We start from the raw sequence: 17,012 nt of genomic DNA on the forward strand, positions 1-17,012 counted from the left end.
TTACTTTTCAATATGTCAAACAAAAACTTCAAATACCGAAATTAATACGCATATATTTCTCATCTGACATTAGTATCAAATTACCTACGACGCTAGTACCACAATGCCGCCCACTAAACCTCAATTCCAAAAGTTTAAAGATGATCAAATTAAGGTATGCAGCAAACTAAAACTTACGATCATTTGATTTTTAACTAAGTGTTACTTTCAGAAGCCGCTGAAGCGCTTGAATAACACAAACCCCAAGCCGAATAGAAATAATTACGCGCAGAAACTGGCAATTTTAATAAAACGCCGAGCATTTAATACACCATACAAGGGCGCATTAATTGCAGCCGGTTCCAAGCGAAAATTGGACTTTCAGCGTGGGAAAAACCAACAGACAGAACAGCCTCTACCAAAACCAAAGTTTTATCGTAACAATCAGGTAACGAAGAGCTCAATTATTCAAACGCAATATTCTCTAAAGAATTAAACAAAATGCAGGCGACGGGCTCAATGAAATTGGAGGAGGAGGAGGAGGAGGAGGAGGAGGAGGAGGAGCAGGTGGAGGAGATTATTGAAGAGATTGAGAGTAGCGATGAGGATGATTGCATTGTATTGGAACCGAATGTGGCTAAAATCAACATTGACGATGATTCAGAGGATGAGACGATGAACAAGGAGCCAGCAAACAGCAATGCAATGTATGATGATAATCCGACATTCAGTCGCTTTGAGGTGGATAGGAAGCGAGAAATTCGCTTGTGGGAAAGTTTTTCAAATAGCTCAAGCCATCCGGCAGCGTATCCCGTAAAGAGCGCTAGTCCAGCAACAAACAATGATACTTGCATTATAATTGATGATAGCTTTGATAATTTGAACAGGAATCATAGTCCTGTTTGCATTATTGATGATCGCCGAGATGCTGCGGTGGCCAGCGTAAAGAAGCCGCCGACGATAAAGCCAGATAATACATTAGATGATAGTGTAATATTTGTTCAAGAAGACTTTATACCTCTGTCCAACGACAGATGCGACGATGGCAATGGCTCAAAGAGGAAACGTCATTTGAAATCTAAGGAAGATGGTTCTAAATTGAACAAAACACCAAGGATGACCACACAGCGTATGAACGAGAGTCTCTTTACCACAACGGAACGCAAAAAACTGGCCGATTATAATAGCAACACATATAATCCAGGCATGGAAATGAACGGGCCCGTCTCCCATAAGCGACCCATCATCATCGATGGCAGCAATGTGGCCTTTGGGTGAGTCGCCCAGCTCTTGACTAAATATTCATTTTATATTTAATTCAATGTGCAGCCATGGTTGTTCCAACATATTCTCTGCGGAGGGCATCAAATATTGTGTGGAGTACTTCCAAAAGATGGGACACGATGTCAAGGCTGTCATACCATTGTTTCGTCGCAATCCCAACAAATCTTCCAATCCGGCGCTGCTCGATCAATTGCACAAGGAGGGCAAAATTGTGTTTACACCCTGTAAAAATCTGCCCAACCAACAGAGCATCAGCTACGATGATCGGTGCGTGATGAGCCTAATCCACGTCTGGATTATGCTCAATAACATATCTATATATATTTGTTTTCAACGAATTATCTTTCAGCTTTATACTACAATTGGCGTATGAACGCAATGCAGCGGTCGTTTCCAATGATAATTATCGAGATCTAATAACTGAAAATGTGGCATTCAAAAAGATAATTGAGAATCGAGTGATTGGCTATTCATGGTGCGATAATATACTTATACTACCCAAGGATCCCTACGGTAGATTTGGGCCACCGTTGGCTGAAATTTTACGTTGTTAGAGTTGAAAGAGTTTTTGTTTATCGTTAAATTTAGTGTATTATAATTTGTATCAAATTAAATATAAGATAGTACTTATACACTTGAAATGCATTAAACATATTAATTAGATTCTCGGCGTAACTGAAACGACCGTTGTTGTGGATATTGTGGATATTGTGGCTGTGGGTGCTCCTGCTGCTGCCATGTCCACGGTGCCCTGATAATCCGGAGGCGGCTCATTCAAAGCTGCTGCCAGATTCGAATTGCTGCAGCCCAAATCGGTAGCGATGGTCAGCGTGGAGGCGCCCATGTTGCCCGGCTGCTGCTTCCCATTATGGCTGATGTTAAGGTCATCGTAACTGGGCGGCAGATCCATGCCTTTGGGCAAGATGGTCATGTCGTTATCAGCTTGAATGCAAACGCTGTTGTTGTCCAGGCTTGTGCTGTTGTTGGCGACGCTTATTTCCATCTCGCGGCGTGCTGTTGGCGGCAAGGTAAATAGGTTTATACAAGAATATCTATTTCCAGGCTTATTGATATGCTAAATACACATTTTCCTAATTAAGTTATCTTATCTGTTATGTCCGTTGAGTTCAAAACGTGATTTATCGACTTGTGCTAAAAAAAAGCTGGTCACTCTGTTATCGATAATTCTGCGCGCTCTTTCGCGCTCTTATCGCGCTGCATACGCGCCTTGAACAGCTGAGCGTCAGTTTAGTTTCGCGCTGCCGACACAGCGGCAACAGTTTTAAAGCTGCCTTTCGCGTTTTTAGTGTAAGTGCTAGCAACAGTCACTAACAAACAGCCACATGTATTGCAACTAATACACACTGAACATACGCACAGCTTGTAAGTGAAACGATTTGGCCAAGAAGTTTGGCAAAAATATATAATTCGATTGGTCATTTATGTAATGGACAAACAATTGCTGACGTTGTTCGGTCAATAAATGGTGAAAGTGGTTTTTGGGGGAAATATACGTATGTAAATGTGACTTAATGCAGGTGCAACAGGTTTTGGGTCAAGCAGCTTAAGTTAATCAATTAACTTGATGAATATTAACAAAGTGCAAAATGTATGATAAATGGGTTTTTCGTTTTGGCAATACAATTATGAGTGAAAGTTCGTCGCAAAGATTTAAAGGCTTAGTGTAAAATATTTGGCGTTGCTTAAAAAGTTGAATCCAACTGAAACGAAGTTCAAATCAAAAGCTGAAGCACATGTTAAATAAAAACAAAGTTCATGCCCAAATGCTGGTCCGTTCAAGCTTCTCAGTCCAAAGGTTCTTTGGCCATGCTGAACTAGTTCATTGGCCATGCTGAACTTGTTCTTTGGGTCGCTGGTGAAGGGTTAACACTAAAACGGAATGACAACCTGTTGACTTAACGGTTCATTGCGCACAGGCCGCGCTGTCAGTCCCAATTAAAGAGTATCAGTTTAATCTTTGCAGCCGAACTGTGCTGTACCCGTGCCTTCCGAACCTGCCATAGATGCTGCGACGCGTGCTGGGCTATGGCGTCCTGGGCGCTGGCCTTGTCAGCACCGGTTTGAGCCTGCATACAAATGACTATGAGATCAACTCGCTGGGCATTGTGCGGCTGACGCGTTCGGCCTGTGCCGTGGTCGACGTGGCGCTCACCTACAAGCGGGAGCTGTACTACAAGGAGTGGGACAAGACGACGCCCGAGTACAAGGCCGAAAAGAGTCGCGTGCACAAAATCGCCGCCGAGAAGCTGCTGCAGCTGATCTGCACCAATAGGGGCGTCTATATCAAGGTGGGTCAGCATATCGGCGCTCTGGAGTACCTCTTGCCCAAGGAATTTGTGCAGACAATGAAAGTGTTGCACTCGGACGCGCCACAGAATCCCATTGAGGATTTGTATAAGGTAATCAGGCAGGACTTAAAACGCAATCCGGAGGATATATTCGATAGCTTCGAGCGTGAGCCACTGGGCACCGCCTCATTGGCGCAGGTGCACAAGGCGCGTCTAAAGACGGGCGAAATTGTGGCGGTCAAGGTGCAACATCCCTATGTCAAGGGCAACTCGCGTGTGGACATGAAGACCATGGAAATGGCTGTCAAAGTGCTGGCGCGCATATTTCCCGACTTCAAGATACAATGGCTGGTCGAGGAGTCCAAGAAGGTGAGTTGGCAATGACAACTATGGATTATCGTTTTAAAAAATGCATTTCGTTACAGAATCTGCCCATTGAGCTGGACTTTCTCAATGAGGGCCACAATGCCGAAAAGGTAGCCGAGCACTTCAAGAAGTACAGCTGGTTGCGTGTGCCCAAAATCTATTGGGACCTGAGCACATCACGTGTGCTGGTCATGGAGTATCTGGAGGGCGGGCATGTGACCGATTTGAAGTACATCAAGGATCACAAAATTGATAGCTTCGCGGTCGCCAGCCGAATTGGTCAACTCTACTCGGAGATGATCTTCTCCACGGGCTTCGTGCACAGCGATCCACATCCGGGCAATATACTTGTGCGTCAGACACCCAAAAACAATCTAGAAATAATACTGCTAGATCACGGACTCTATGCCAACCTGAGCGACAAGTTTCGCTATGAATACTCCAAGCTCTGGCTGAGCATACTGAATGTCGATCGCAAGTCAATGCGCCAGCACAGCGAGCAGCTGGGCATCAAGGGTGATCTGTACGGCTTGTTTGTGTGCATGGTGACGGGTCGACCCTGGGACACGCTCATGCAGGGCATTACCAAAGTCAAATATTCCAAAGAAGAGGTGAGCTGCGCACTCAATTAAACAAAATCCAGTAATATTCGAATACCCTTTCGTTTGTCTTTTGCAGAAGAATACGCTGCAGATAAACACATCGCTGGTGCTGCCCCACATTTCGGATGTGCTGGAGCAGGTGGATCGCCAAATGTTGCTCATACTGAAGACAAACGATCTGATACGCGGCATTGAGGCGACGCTGCGCACACAGAATCGCATGACCGCCTTCTGGGTGATGTCCAAGTTCTGTGTGCAATCATCATATGCGGAGCAGCGTGCCCAACAGACGGTGGCTGCCAAACGCTGGCATTTGCAGCTGCGCGAACGCTGGGAGCTGTTCAAGCTAAATATCTACTACCTCTATTTGGGATTGATTAACTTTGGCTTCCTCACCGCGCTCAAGCAGGTGCTCTAGTCGGCTGCAGTTGTTCGTCCCGGTATTGAATTAAAGTACAAATTAAAGGGAAATCACATTTACCTCGTTCTCTCTGCAGGGCCAGCCTGCGTGAGTTCTCCTGACGCTTGCGCTGCATGGAACTCTTTTTGTTTTCGAGAGAGAGAGAGTGAGAGAGACAGAATACACAATTAGCTATTGGAGCATAGGCCAAACTGTTAGGATTAAGTTACCATTATGATTGCAAATGGCATCAGGATGACAAACAGAAATAGGAGCACTATATAGAAGGCATAGCCCGAATAGAAGTACACATAGCTCGGCGACGGTGTGTAAACGGGCACATACGGTGCGTCGCCATATTCCGGATACGCTGCAGTGGTGCTGGTGGTGCTACCCGAATACGAGCTGCTCACAATGCTCGACACGGTGCTTGTTGTTGCATTAAATGCTGCTGCAGCTGCTGCTGCTGCTGTTGTTGTTGCGGTCGCCATTCGTATCGGACTTGATTTCGAATACAAAAATAGTTTGGCACTAGTCTCGTTTCACTCAAAGTGTCCGTTCGAACTGAATTGAACTGAAGTCGCCGAAAATAAATTGATGGGCCCCGGCGACCAGTCATCATGGGTCAGGCACGGCTCACATATTTGCTTTGTAATCATTAGCTGATAAAGTTGACAAAACCAGTGCCTAGCCTGGGCTTAAGTTCGGTGTGCTTTTCTCTGCCATGCATGCCATATCTCGGGGTTCGGGGCGGGGGCCACAACTTTATCTAATGAGGCACTATGATAAATGTGTGCAAATGTCACACAAACTGCGTGAATGTGTATCTATATATATATAGACTATATCTGTATAAATATGTATGTAATTGCCTGTATCGTATTGTTTTTATGATTTATGGCAAGTTTTCCATTGTCAAGACGTTTGTTTCGCTTCTTTTTTTTTAAGGGTCGTCATATTAGCTTTAGGGATGGGCTTCCGGTTATGAGAAACGCGCACGCATAGGCTCGGGTTTAGTTTTAATTTGGACTACCATAATAAAATTTATGTTAATTATAAGTTAAACTAACGTGTTTTCGACCGTTTTTTCGATATTATCACATGCCACTATGTTTGTAGTAATTAACCAATTTTAAGGCAATCACTAGAGTAATTTCATATTTATAAGTTAATTACTCGTAAGAATTTAAATTACTTGATAAATTAGGGCTATAATTTTTGAGTAATTGTATCTTAACCATGTAATTACTTGAACGAATGCCTGTAATTACATGTAATTAACATGAGTTGATGTAATTACTTGAGTAATTGTAAGAAGTAAAGTAATTGTGCATTCACAATTACATTTACTCAAATAATTGTGACTTGCCAGTGTAATTACTTAAGTAATTGTGCCTGGAAAGTTTAATTACTTGAGTAATTGTGCCCTCCCATTAAATATACCTAAGTATACCTAAGTAGTTAAACAAAAAATGTACAATTACTTGAGTAATTAAGCGCACGATGTTTAATTACTTGGGTAATTAGCCCAGCTAAGCTGTCAATTATTGTAATTCCAGTGATATACCCGCCTTAAAGTCAACTCATTTGAATTGAAGCTCGCACAAAAGCACGAGACACGCCCATCTCTAAACGTGTTGTCGGAGTGCAAGAAACTAGTGTAAATATTTGCCGATTATGTTTGCTCACCTTGTTCGATTTGCGTTGCCTCCTTCAGTCGTTTCAGCAGGTAAAAGCGATAGGCAATCAAAATGATCTATAATTCAATGTCAAGACGTTACATTAAAATAATTGTATTATTCATAATGATAATAACAACAATAACTTACGCGTATGATGAAGAGACAAAAGCATATTACGGCCAGGGTAATTAGCAAATCATCCGCTGCCACGCCCATTTTAATGTAACTTTATCTATATAACTATAATTTAGATTTTCTTTGTTTACAGATACAAAAGAAACGCAATTCCGTTGAATTGCGTGGAAATCGAACAAATTTCAGTAGTAGGATGATTCACAGTAAGCCCTGGCGCATGTCCAACGATAAGATATGAAAATCTGCTACCAGTTGCTGGCATTTGATTATATTTTAATACATTTGCCGCGATTCTACAACACAAATCGATTAACTTTGGCGACGATATGAGGACAACTCCAATTGGCTGGCGGATTGCGAATGGATTTCACAGCCTGTGCGTGCTAATATGCTTATTAATATTATTAACCAATTTTATACACTATCCAAAGGTTATCTCAATTTTGTCATGCAATGTGCGACATCTGCCAGCCCAACAATTTAGCCCAAATTATTCAGGTATGTATAAACTTGATCTTGATTTAAGAGTTGTTATAGCGTAGCTCTACTGTCTGTCTGTCCGTATATTGCTTTGTCAACTAATGTCTCAGCTTAAGGGCTTTTTGTTGTTTTTCTCGAAGGCAGCCGGATCGGTCTACTATATCATATAGCTAGAAAAACCGATCCCTAATTAGGTTCTTGCCTGAAAAACTCTAAGATATTTTGCTTAAACTTGCTTTCAATCAACATCGCATCTACTATATCATACAGATCTATTTGTAGAATCGGTCGAAACTTTTGATAATTGAGTTTTTCTATGGAAAACTTTGCGATTTTTCAAGGTATTGATATTTATATATAGATATTGCCAGATATTGCTATCAAACTTATCAAATCGGAGTTCTACATTATATTATACACTATATTATATGGCTACTTTGAATATTAGCTGTCGGTTGGCAGCAAAGTTTTTCCTGCGAGAGCTTTGCCAAACATTGTAGGGTATTTAGTCTTCGGCATAGTTAGATGTTCCCAATGTTTGCTTATCAAACAATTCCAAGCATTGTACATCTGCCGCACAGCTGCCAAATGCCAGGCAAGTGTATCAAGTTTTCGACTTGCCGCAGTTAAACGATTCGTTTTTTATACTCTGAACCCATTTAAAATGGGTATAAGGGTATTTGTGCAAATCCAAATGTATGTAACAGGCAGAAGGAAGCATCTCCGACCCCATAAGGTATATATATTCTTGATCAGCACCAATAGCCGAGTCGATCTAGCCATGTCCGTCTGTCTGTCTGTCTATCTGTCCTATAAGAGCTAGAGACTTGAAATTTAGATGTAGGTGCTCCTAGCTCCCGCGCAGATCGAGTTTGTTTCCGATAATCGATAACTTACTCCGTTTCCAAGCAATCGATAAAAATCGATATCGATATCCTGTTTTTTGGGCAATTTTGATAAATAATAAGAGCTAGAGTCACCAAACTTGACATATAGCTTCTAAAATAGAATATATATATATGAATTTGATGTTGGAAGAAGAGGGTTCAGGGTATCCCTTAGTCGTGAGCTGCCGTCTAGAATCTCTTACTTGTTTTTTTAGATTTTTTTTCTGCTTGTGCTTCTGCTTTTTGTGGCATTGCGTTATCGCTGGGTTTTTGCTCTCGGCCGCGCTGCCACTTCAATAAGCAAATTGCAATTTTTGCTGGCCCGCTTGGGTTATCGCTGTGCAAACCCGCCAACTGGCGAGACGTGCTGTCTGTTTGCCACGCCCCCAGCCCCCGCCCCCCTTCCTGACACACACACCTGCCTGCCCCATTCACCTGCCAGAATCGCAAATGCGTAGCCGAGCGCCAGTTGCAGTCGTTAACCGTTAATTAAAGTGAATGGCCGCTTGGCTTTTTGGCTGGCATGCACCTTGACCCGGCCTGCACAAACACACCCACACACACACACACACACACGCACACGCACACACATTTATGATTATCGCTCTTTTGTGCATTGCGCTGTGAGATTTTTGCCGAGTGGCTGCTCATTTGCATAACGCGCGGCTCGAACATAAATTATGGCTGAGCCGGTTCGCACCTGGGCGAAATTCCTTTTGTTGTTTTTATTGCATTACCCACACACACACACACACACACACACACTGTGTCAAGCTGTCTGCGCCAGTCTGTGTGTGTGCGCATCTCTTCTGGCTTGTGGTCTTACATTATGCCCAGCATTAAGACAATTCGCTTTTTACATCAAATTTCTTCTACTTTCTTTCAAAAACAACAAATATTTGCAATTCTAAAACAAAAACCTTTATAAAAATGCCCTTTTCTATACGTTAAACTGCTTTTGATGGGAGTTACAATTTTTATCCTCAGGATTAATTTTGCAGCCAACAGCTAAACCACATGCCATATATTTGAATAGATATAATAGATTACCTTACTTCAGTGACAACAAATATTTGCAATATGAATTTGAATATTTTCAATCTCGAACATTTAATTCTTCAACTATGCAAAGCTCAAACCCCAAGTTGAACCTTGAACATTTGGTTTTGTTTAAGTATATTTAATTGAAAGACATTTTGCTTTGAGTTTTCAAACATATATTTTCTGATTTGAAATCAATAAAACGATTAAAAAGCACCAGATACAAGAAAGTTTCTCCAATTCGAATTACTCACATTAAATATTTCATTATTATATATATATATATATATATATATATATATATGCGTATGTATATATGCATGACTAACATCAACATTCATCATTTAAATACCAGTTAATATTTAGCTTCATGTTACAAGCTAACTTCATAATATTTCTAGATTTTGTTTAGGGTTTCATTCTATTTGTTTTTTATTTTTTTTTTGTTGATAAGTTGGCACAGTATTTGGTTTTTTTTCTATTGAAGTGGAAATCAAATAAACAAATACCATAAAGTGCAATTGCGTACAGGATATTGTGTATATGACGATTATATTTTTCTATTTGATTTCAATTCTCTTTTATATCATATTCATGCGTTTTTCTTGTTTCAATTTGCGCACTCTTAACTTTAGTTAAATAAAACGTCATGCCCCTCTGCCTGTTGACTGTTGCCTTTGGCGTGTTGCAATTTAATTGGAAAACTAAATGAAAAGCACACACACACACACACACACACACACATCTGTTGTGTGTGTACTATTTGCACGCACTGTTTGAGTGTGTCAGATGCAATTAACATGCTTTATCCAGTTGAAATTTAATTAGCTGCGTCTTGTTGTCATTTTATATATATTTTTCATTTGGTTTTCGGTTTATCATCTGGAAATGGAAAATTGTATATAATTATTATGACAATTGTAATCAGCAGTGCATAAATATCATAACAATTTATAAATAATTTATTTAAATTTCTTATATGCGCTGCCTTTTATCTTACACACACACACACACACATTCGTGCACACAAAGCCATCTTTTTTGTTCATCAAAAATTCATAGATCCATTTTTTTCTTTGGCCTTAAATCACGCCTCACTGACTGCGCCCCGCGGGCGAGAGGGGAGTGGTTTTTTTCCAAATAATTTCCTTTATATATATATATTGCATAATTTATGATCTATTCGAGCTATACATATGTGCACAAATGCATATTCTATAATTTATATATCTATTTAAAACATATTCAAATGCTTTTGTCGACGGCGCCGGAAAGTATGCTACGAAAAAATGTGCCGCAACAAAGGCCATGTCACACTTATAATACCCTTTGAGCCAGGGTATATGCGAATTGTTTGGGCATGTTTTGGGCAAAAGTGACATTTTAATTAATTTAAATGCGTATTTCTTGTTAATAGTTGCGTGTTGATTTTAAGCTAACAATGTTAACTGGAATGTCAAACATATAAGACCTTAATCAAATGTGTGCACACACACACACGCACACACACTCGCAGACATTGTAAGGTAAACTGCAGAAATTGTGGGCGAAACAGAAGACACAAATCAATTTGCATGAGGATTGAAACTTTGTAACTTGCCGCAACCAAACTTTGTTTTTGTATGTGTGTGTGTGTGTTCGTGTGTGTGTGTGTGCTGCTAGGTCTAGCACTGTCTTAAATTTGAAATTCAAATTTATGAAACTGCAGCAGTCAAGGCACCTAGATTTTCCCTCACACACACACACACACACACACACACACACACAAACTAATATATGTATGAGCATTTTAAGAGCCCACACTCACACACACACACACACACACACATGCGCGCACAAATTTGTGGCATTTGCTTGATGCCTTTACAATTAGATAGCATACTTTTTCGGGCCGGGCGTCCCCCACACGTCACAAAAACCTTTTTATGTGGTGCAAATTTTCGTGAATAGTCTGGCAACCCTGCCCCCGTCTTTGTGTCCATTCGCTCGTTGTAAGTCGTTCAGCTGGAATCAAGTTGTTAGCACAATTAGTGTGGGCGTGTCTGTGTCTGTGTGGGCGTGGTTGGGGGTGGGCGTGGGGAGGGGGGGCGTTAGCATGTTGCGGCTTTCATTATCGGCTACGTGCCTCATTTTGTCCATGAATGTTAAGTAAAATTAATTGCGTAGCCGCTGGCGCCAAAGTGTGCGAATTGTTGCCGCTTTGTTTGCTTATTTTAGATTAAAACAACCAAAAACAAAAATAACAACAGAGCCGCAAAAGTTTTTGAATAATTTCATTAATATATTTTGGCAAAATTTGCCGGCGCGTGAGATATGCAAGTAATTTTCACACACACACACACACACACACACACGCATACTGCGGCTGCTTATTATAATTTATAATTAGCTCGAAAAATGTATCAACAAATTTACTTTGTTTGTTTTTTCGCGTTACCTTCGCCGCTTTTAAGCCAGGCGCTTTATAAAGTCAACTACATCATTATGTGCATATTACAGGGTAGCGCGTAGTCAGTCTGTTCGGTGCGGCCACTTGAATTTGTTTTGTTTATCTGAGGCGAGGCAAACATTTTTAATTATTCTTTTAGGATATTGGCAAAAAGTTTGCACTTCGCAGCATATTGGCCAAATAGGAATAATAATAAAAAAAAAAAATTAAGGGCCAAGCGGTCGAGTTATAGCCAAGGCACACAAAAAGCAGGTCAACAAAAATGTTGTACAATAAACTTTAATGAATTACAATTTGCACTGGCAATGGCAAGGCAGGGAGCAGGGGGGGGGGGAGGTGGGCTGTAAATCCTTGAGCAAACAGCAACTGTAAAAAAAAAAAGCTGAAGCGAATGTAAAAGGAAATGAAAATATGTCGACGGAAATGAGCATTGACGCCGTCTCCGCTGCAGCCTGGCGGGGATTGGGGACTGGGGATTGGGCATTGGGCATTGGACTTGTGTTTCTGGTCAAGTCAAGTTGCCCGGGCGCTGATTTTGCTCCAATAAGGCGAGTGGGGCATTAAGTTGCCGTTTCATCATTGTCAACAGTCGCAGTCGCAAACAATAAATATTGTAAACAATTTGTTCTGCGCCTGATGCCTGATGCTTAATGCCTGTGTGCGTGTGTGTGTGTGTGTGTAGAAATGCCAGTGCAAATATTTGAGCACGCCCAAAGAGGAAATAAGTTTCGAATGCGAAATCCGCAAACCCTTCGTGCCCATAAATTATCATCATCAGCAAATGGCTGCGGCTGCGTTTACAATTTCCAATTGCCGCATTCCCAAATCCCCCTGCCAGCATCCCATTCACCACAGTGGCGTACACGTGGCCAATGTGGCATTAATTAAATCAAGCATCATTAAGCGGCTGTGGCACCAGTTACTGTGTGGGCGTGGCGCCTGTCTCTCTCTCTGGTTGCATTCGAATTTGCCGTCTAGAGCGGCACAGTGTGCACGCATTCACATTGGCGAGCAATTTATCGATGTTTGCTTTTTCAATGAATATCGCTTATCGATATTTGTCATTCCATTTTGCCGCTCTTTGTGCGTGCTATCTCGCTCGCACGCACGATCGCGGCGAAGCGCATTTCGCTCGCTGCCCTTTATCTTCGCCTTTCCTTCTTGAGTTTTTTTCTGCTCTTGCTTTTCAGTACGGTCTTAGCGCGCATTATATGTGAATGGCGGGAATAAGTCGCAATATCGAGTGTCTGTCGTGAAAAAGTGCAACAATTTATTGTCTTAGATATGTATTCGCAACCACAGTGCATTCGGTTAATTGAAAAACCTCCCCCAACACCAATTGTTACGCGGAATTTCATTTAGTGGAGTGCAATTTTATTTGTGTTGCCTGTTGTTTTACCTAACTGGCCATTAAAGTGTGTGTTAAATGCCCAATTGGACTTTTAAAGCAAAGATGCCACAACTTCCCATCGAGTCTTAGACTCCAAGTAAGTACTGTGTGAATTTGGAATGTAATTTCCAATAAAAAAAAATTGGCTTTATGTGGACATAAAATAATTTTAAGCAGCCATATACATACATACAGACATGCATATTAAATAGACATACACACATACATACATACATATGTACAAGTATGCATGGCCTTGAGACTGCTTAAAAATGCCCAAGCAGCAGGCACGGACATTTTGGGACTTTTTTTTTTGGGAAATTTACTTTAGCGCATATAAATTAAATGGCAACATAGAAAAATTTTATTACATTCTTCTATTATGTGCTTTATATGCAAGTGCATTTTTCTTTAGCCAAAATGCATTGTCTTTGCACTACGCCTGGCAGCTGGCCAAGACCAGTAGCAGCAAAAGGCTAAGTGTGTGGCAAGGGGCAGGGGGCAAGGGGCAAGGGGCAAGGGGAGAGAAGCGCCAGATGCGCTTGTTGGTTAAAACAACAGAAAATGCAATTCGAAGAGGCATTTTGTGTGTGGATGGCGCGCACACACATTCTCCAACCAACTAGGGGACACACAAACACACACACACACACACACACACACACACACACACACACACACAAACACACACACAGTGCCGTTTTCTTTGGCTTAAATGGGCTTAACGTACACAATGTCTATTTATTGCGCCGCTTGTTGAGGCCATTTTTCACTAGCGAGGATTTTGCCACGCTCGAGCGCTTGAAATTTCATTTGCTAAATGTAATTCGATTTAAGTTTAAGGCATTCACCAGGCCACATTCGCCATTTGCTTTTAGCCATTTGCTTTTTGCCGTTCGCTCTTGTGAATGGCAATGCATTTTTTATAGCACTTAGCTCATTGTAAAAGGGCAAATGCAGTAGACAAATATAAAATTCCTTTTTTTTGCTTAAAGTTTTTTTTTTTAACATTAATAAACATTGTTTTATGTGCGTGTTCTTTGTTTCTCATCATGGCATTACTATGTAAATATTTATAAATTTAATTTGTCTTTGAAAGCGCCTTAAAGCTCAAAGCTCAAGAAGCTCAAAGCTCGATTAAGTTGATTGCAATTTTATGCATTTTATTATACCCTGGACCCATTAAAAATGTATTTGTGCAAAATCCAAATAAAGTATATATATTCTTGATCAGCACCAATAGCCGAGTCGATCTAGCCATGTCCGTCTGTCTGTCCGTCCGTCCGTCCGTATGTATGAACGCAAGGATCTCAGAACCTATAAGAGCTAGAGACTTGAAATTTTAGATGTAGGTGCTCCTAGTGCCTGCGCAGATCGAGTTTGTTTCCGATAATCGATAACTTACTCCATTTCCAAGCAATCGATAAAAATCGATATCGATATCCTGTTTTTTGGGCAATTTTGGTAAATAATAAGAGCTAGAGTCATCAAACTTGACATAAAGTTTCTAAAATAGAATATATATATGCATTTGATGTTGGAAGAAGAGGGTTTAGGGTATCCCCTAGTCGGGAGCTCCCGACTAGAACCTCTTACTTGTTTTTTGCTAGTTTTGCTTTAATATTAATCTACCGAACACTTCACTTTGCCACTTCTAACTGATGGAAAATGTATTTGATTATTTTGTGCAGTTTTTAAGCTTTTAGCTGAACTATTTGTTCTTCTTCTCATTTTGTTTATGGCCAAAACATTCGTTTGCCAGTGCAATTTCTCTGATTTGGCTGCTCTCAATTAAATTAAAAATTTGAAAATGGGTTTTATTTTTTGTGTTTTATTTTTTTTTGCCAAAAAGCGCAGCACTTGGTTCAAGCACGGAGCATCAAATTGTTTTGCATATTGCTTTGTGGCGCCGCACAAATATGGAAATTGCACTTGTCCTTGTATCTGTGTGAAATCAAATTTGCCGAGTGGGGGAGGGGGTGGGGTTAAGAGTAGGGGATTGTAGCCAAAAAATGTTGCGCCAGCGCGTTCGTATACAACAATCGGCTAACAATCAACAACAACAACAACAACAATAGCAAAAACACACAACTTGGCTAAAAGCAATAAACTGGTCCAGTTGGCCAAGTGGTTTTGCATTGCCAGTGTTGCGGTTCCTGCGCTGTCCATAACCGACCACGCCCACGCTCACGACCATGCCACGCCCCCAGCGTGTCGGTCGAAAAGTGGAGCTTTGCCAACTCAGCAGGCATTTAGTTTTGTGTAAAATGCAATTTGCTGTTTTTGCATAAAAACCCCATAGTTGTTGTTGTTGTTGCTGCTGTTGCCTCTCATACTCTATAAACTACTTATTAAGGGGTATATGAATTTTGTGCGAAAGCGAGCAAAAGCTAGAAAAAGTACTCTGCAAATTAGCATTAGCTTGCGCGCACAAAAGAGGAATACGTAAATTGTTTCAAATTAGTTGCGGATTTTAAAACTCAGCCTGAGTTTAAGCTGTGCAGCTGAAGTTGGTATGCTGTTAAATACTATATTTTTTCTATATGGGTCTCAAATATCCTAGACATAGGTCAAAAGTTTCCACTACCATAACTCAAATCCCATCCGATTTTCAAGAGGTTTGTTAATTTTGTTCACGGTTTGGCCTCTAGATCAATTGTGCATCTAAATCTGACAACATAATTTTTGGTCCAAATTCATGTAAAAATGGTACCCTCAAATATCGCATATAGACATAGGTCGAAATTTCCCAACCCCATAACTCGGTCAAATTTCATCCGATTTCCATAAGGTTTGGTTCTTTGTTCACGGTTTGGCCTCTAGATCAATTGTGCATCTAAATCTGACAACATAATTTTTGGTCCAAATTCATGTAAAAATGGTACCCTCAAATATCGCATATAGACATAGGTCTAAATTTCCCAACCCCATAACTCGGTCAAATCCCATCCGATTTTCAAGAGGTTTGTCATTTTGTTCACGGTTTGGCCTCTAGATCAATTCTGCATTTAAATCTGACAACATAATTTTTGGTCCAAATTCATGTAAAAATGGTACCCTCAAATATCGCATATAGACATAGGTCGAAATTTCCCAACCCCATAACTCGGTCAAATTTCATCCGATTTCCATAAGGTTTGGTTCTTTGTTCACGGTTTGGCCTCTAGATCAATTGTGCATCTAAATCTGACAACATAATTTTTGGTCCAAATTCATGTAAAAATGGTACCCTCAAATATCGCATATAGACATAGGTCGAAATTTCCCAACCCCATAACTCGGTCAAATTTCATCCGATTTCCATAAGGTTTGGTTCTTTGTTCACGGTTTGGCCTCTAGACCAATTCTGCATCTAAATCTGACAACATAATTTTTGGTCCAAATTCATGTAAAAATGGTACCTTCAAATATCGCATATAGACATAGGTCGAAGTTTCCCAACCCCATAACTCAGTCAAATCTCATCCGATTTTCAAGAGGTTTGGTTTTTTATTCACGGTTTGGCCTCTAGATCAATTGTGCATCTAAATCTGACAACATAATTTTTGGTCCAAATTCATGTAAAAATGGTACCCTCAAATATCGCATATAGACATAGGTCTAAATTTCCCAACCCCATAACTCGGTCAAATCTCATCCGATTTTCAAGAGGTTTGGTTTTTTGTTCACGGCTTGGCCTCTAGATCAATTGTGCATCTAAATCTGACAACATAATTTTTGGTCCAAATTCATGTAAAAATGGTACCCTCAAATATCGCATATAGACATAGGTCGAAATTTCCCAACCCCATAACTCGGTCAAATCTCATCCGATTTTCAAGAGGTTTGGTTCTTTGTTCACGGTTTGGCCTCTAGATCAATTGTGCATCTAAATCTGACAACATAATTTTTGGTCCAAATTCATGTAGAAATGGTACCCTCAAATATCGCATATAGACATAGGTCGAAATTTCCCAACCCCATAACTCGGTCGAATCTCATCCGATTTTCAAGATGTTTGGTTTTTTG

The 17,012-nt window shown here is 40.6% G+C and overlaps 4 protein-coding genes across 7 annotated transcripts in view; 2 read left to right on the forward strand and 2 right to left on the reverse strand.

Annotated features, from left to right (window-relative positions):
* Positions 1-28: 28 nt before the first annotated feature.
* LOC115760574 (endoribonuclease rege-1) lies at positions 29-1,893 on the forward strand. The gene is made up of 5 exons (XM_030701991.1): positions 29-154; positions 212-427; positions 487-1,253; positions 1,309-1,530; positions 1,613-1,893. The coding sequence occupies exons 1-5, from the start codon at positions 104-106 to the stop codon at positions 1,815-1,817; spliced, it is 1,461 nt and encodes a 486-aa protein (XP_030557851.1). The 5' UTR covers positions 29-103; the 3' UTR covers positions 1,818-1,893.
* LOC115760575 lies at positions 1,844-7,090 on the reverse strand. 2 transcript variants are annotated; one of them, XM_030701993.1, is made up of 3 exons: positions 6,770-7,090; positions 6,630-6,696; positions 1,844-2,277 (listed from the first exon to the last, which is right to left on the reverse strand). In XM_030701993.1, exons 1-3 carry the CDS (start codon positions 6,836-6,838, stop codon positions 1,922-1,924), a joined length of 492 nt encoding a protein of 163 aa, XP_030557853.1. In that variant the 5' UTR covers positions 6,839-7,090; the 3' UTR covers positions 1,844-1,921. The 2 variants fall into 2 exon arrangements, with proteins under 2 accessions (XP_030557853.1, XP_030557852.1); XM_030701992.1 differs by lacking the exons at positions 6,630-6,696; positions 6,770-7,090 and adding exons at positions 5,022-5,082; positions 5,171-5,945.
* On the forward strand, positions 2,493-5,054 carry LOC115760573 (uncharacterized aarF domain-containing protein kinase 1). 3 transcript variants are annotated; one of them, XM_030701988.1, is made up of 5 exons: positions 2,573-2,646; positions 3,248-3,941; positions 3,998-4,549; positions 4,617-4,980; positions 5,038-5,054. In XM_030701988.1, the coding sequence occupies exons 2-4, from the start codon at positions 3,288-3,290 to the stop codon at positions 4,956-4,958; spliced, it is 1,548 nt and encodes a 515-aa protein (XP_030557848.1). In that variant the 5' UTR covers positions 2,573-2,646; positions 3,248-3,287; the 3' UTR covers positions 4,959-4,980; positions 5,038-5,054. The 3 variants fall into 3 exon arrangements, with proteins under 3 accessions (XP_030557850.1, XP_030557847.1, XP_030557848.1); XM_030701990.1 differs by lacking the exons at positions 2,573-2,646; positions 5,038-5,054 and adding an exon at positions 2,493-2,571 and having other exon boundaries at positions 4,617-5,011; XM_030701987.1 differs by lacking the exon at positions 5,038-5,054 and having other exon boundaries at positions 2,497-2,646; positions 4,617-5,011.
* Positions 7,091-10,021: 2,931 nt separating the features above from the next.
* The window catches only part of LOC115760735 (uncharacterized protein DDB_G0283357), a gene marked incomplete at its 5' end in the record, with an annotated part of 40,182 nt that continues 33,191 nt past the window's right edge, over positions 10,022-17,012 (reverse strand). Inside the window, one exon of the mRNA XM_030702210.1 lies at positions 10,022-10,047. The remainder of the gene's footprint in view (positions 10,048-17,012) is intronic.

This window comes from Drosophila novamexicana, unplaced genomic scaffold, assembly GCF_003285875.2.
Source record: "Drosophila novamexicana strain 15010-1031.04,08,12 unplaced genomic scaffold, DnovRS2.1 tig00000462-arrow-pilon, whole genome shotgun sequence".
Lineage (NCBI taxonomy): Eukaryota > Metazoa > Arthropoda > Insecta > Diptera > Drosophilidae > Drosophila > Drosophila novamexicana.

What these genes read in the sequence shown, in the direction of transcription:
- LOC115760574 (XM_030701991.1), top strand. Translation starts at nt 104, where the DNA reads ATGCCGCCCACTAAACCTCAATTCCAAAAGTTTAAAGATGATCAAATT. An exon ending in AGTTTTATCGTAACAATCAG is followed by an intron (nt 428 to 486) that starts GTAACGAAGAGC and finishes AACAAAATGCAG; the next exon opens with GCGACGGGCTCAATGAAATT. An exon ending in AGCATCAGCTACGATGATCG is followed by an intron (nt 1,531 to 1,612) that starts GTGCGTGATGAG and finishes ATTATCTTTCAG; the next exon opens with CTTTATACTACAATTGGCGT.
- LOC115760573 (XM_030701990.1), top strand. Translation starts at nt 3,288, where the DNA reads ATGCTGCGACGCGTGCTGGGCTATGGCGTCCTGGGCGCTGGCCTTGTC. An exon ending in TGGTCGAGGAGTCCAAGAAG is followed by an intron (nt 3,942 to 3,997) that starts GTGAGTTGGCAA and finishes ATTTCGTTACAG; the next exon opens with AATCTGCCCATTGAGCTGGA. An exon ending in TCAAATATTCCAAAGAAGAG is followed by an intron (nt 4,550 to 4,616) that starts GTGAGCTGCGCA and finishes TGTCTTTTGCAG; the next exon opens with AAGAATACGCTGCAGATAAA.
- LOC115760575 (XM_030701992.1), bottom strand. Translation starts at nt 5,431, where the DNA reads ATGGCGACCGCAACAACAACAGCAGCAGCAGCAGCTGCAGCAGCATTT. An exon ending in TGCCATTTGCAATCATAATG is followed by an intron (nt 5,083 to 5,170) that starts GTAACTTAATCC and finishes GAAAACAAAAAG; the next exon opens with AGTTCCATGCAGCGCAAGCG. An exon ending in GGCCCTGCAGAGAGAACGAG is followed by an intron (nt 2,278 to 5,021) that starts GTAAATGTGATT and finishes TGCCGCCAACAG; the next exon opens with CACGCCGCGAGATGGAAATA.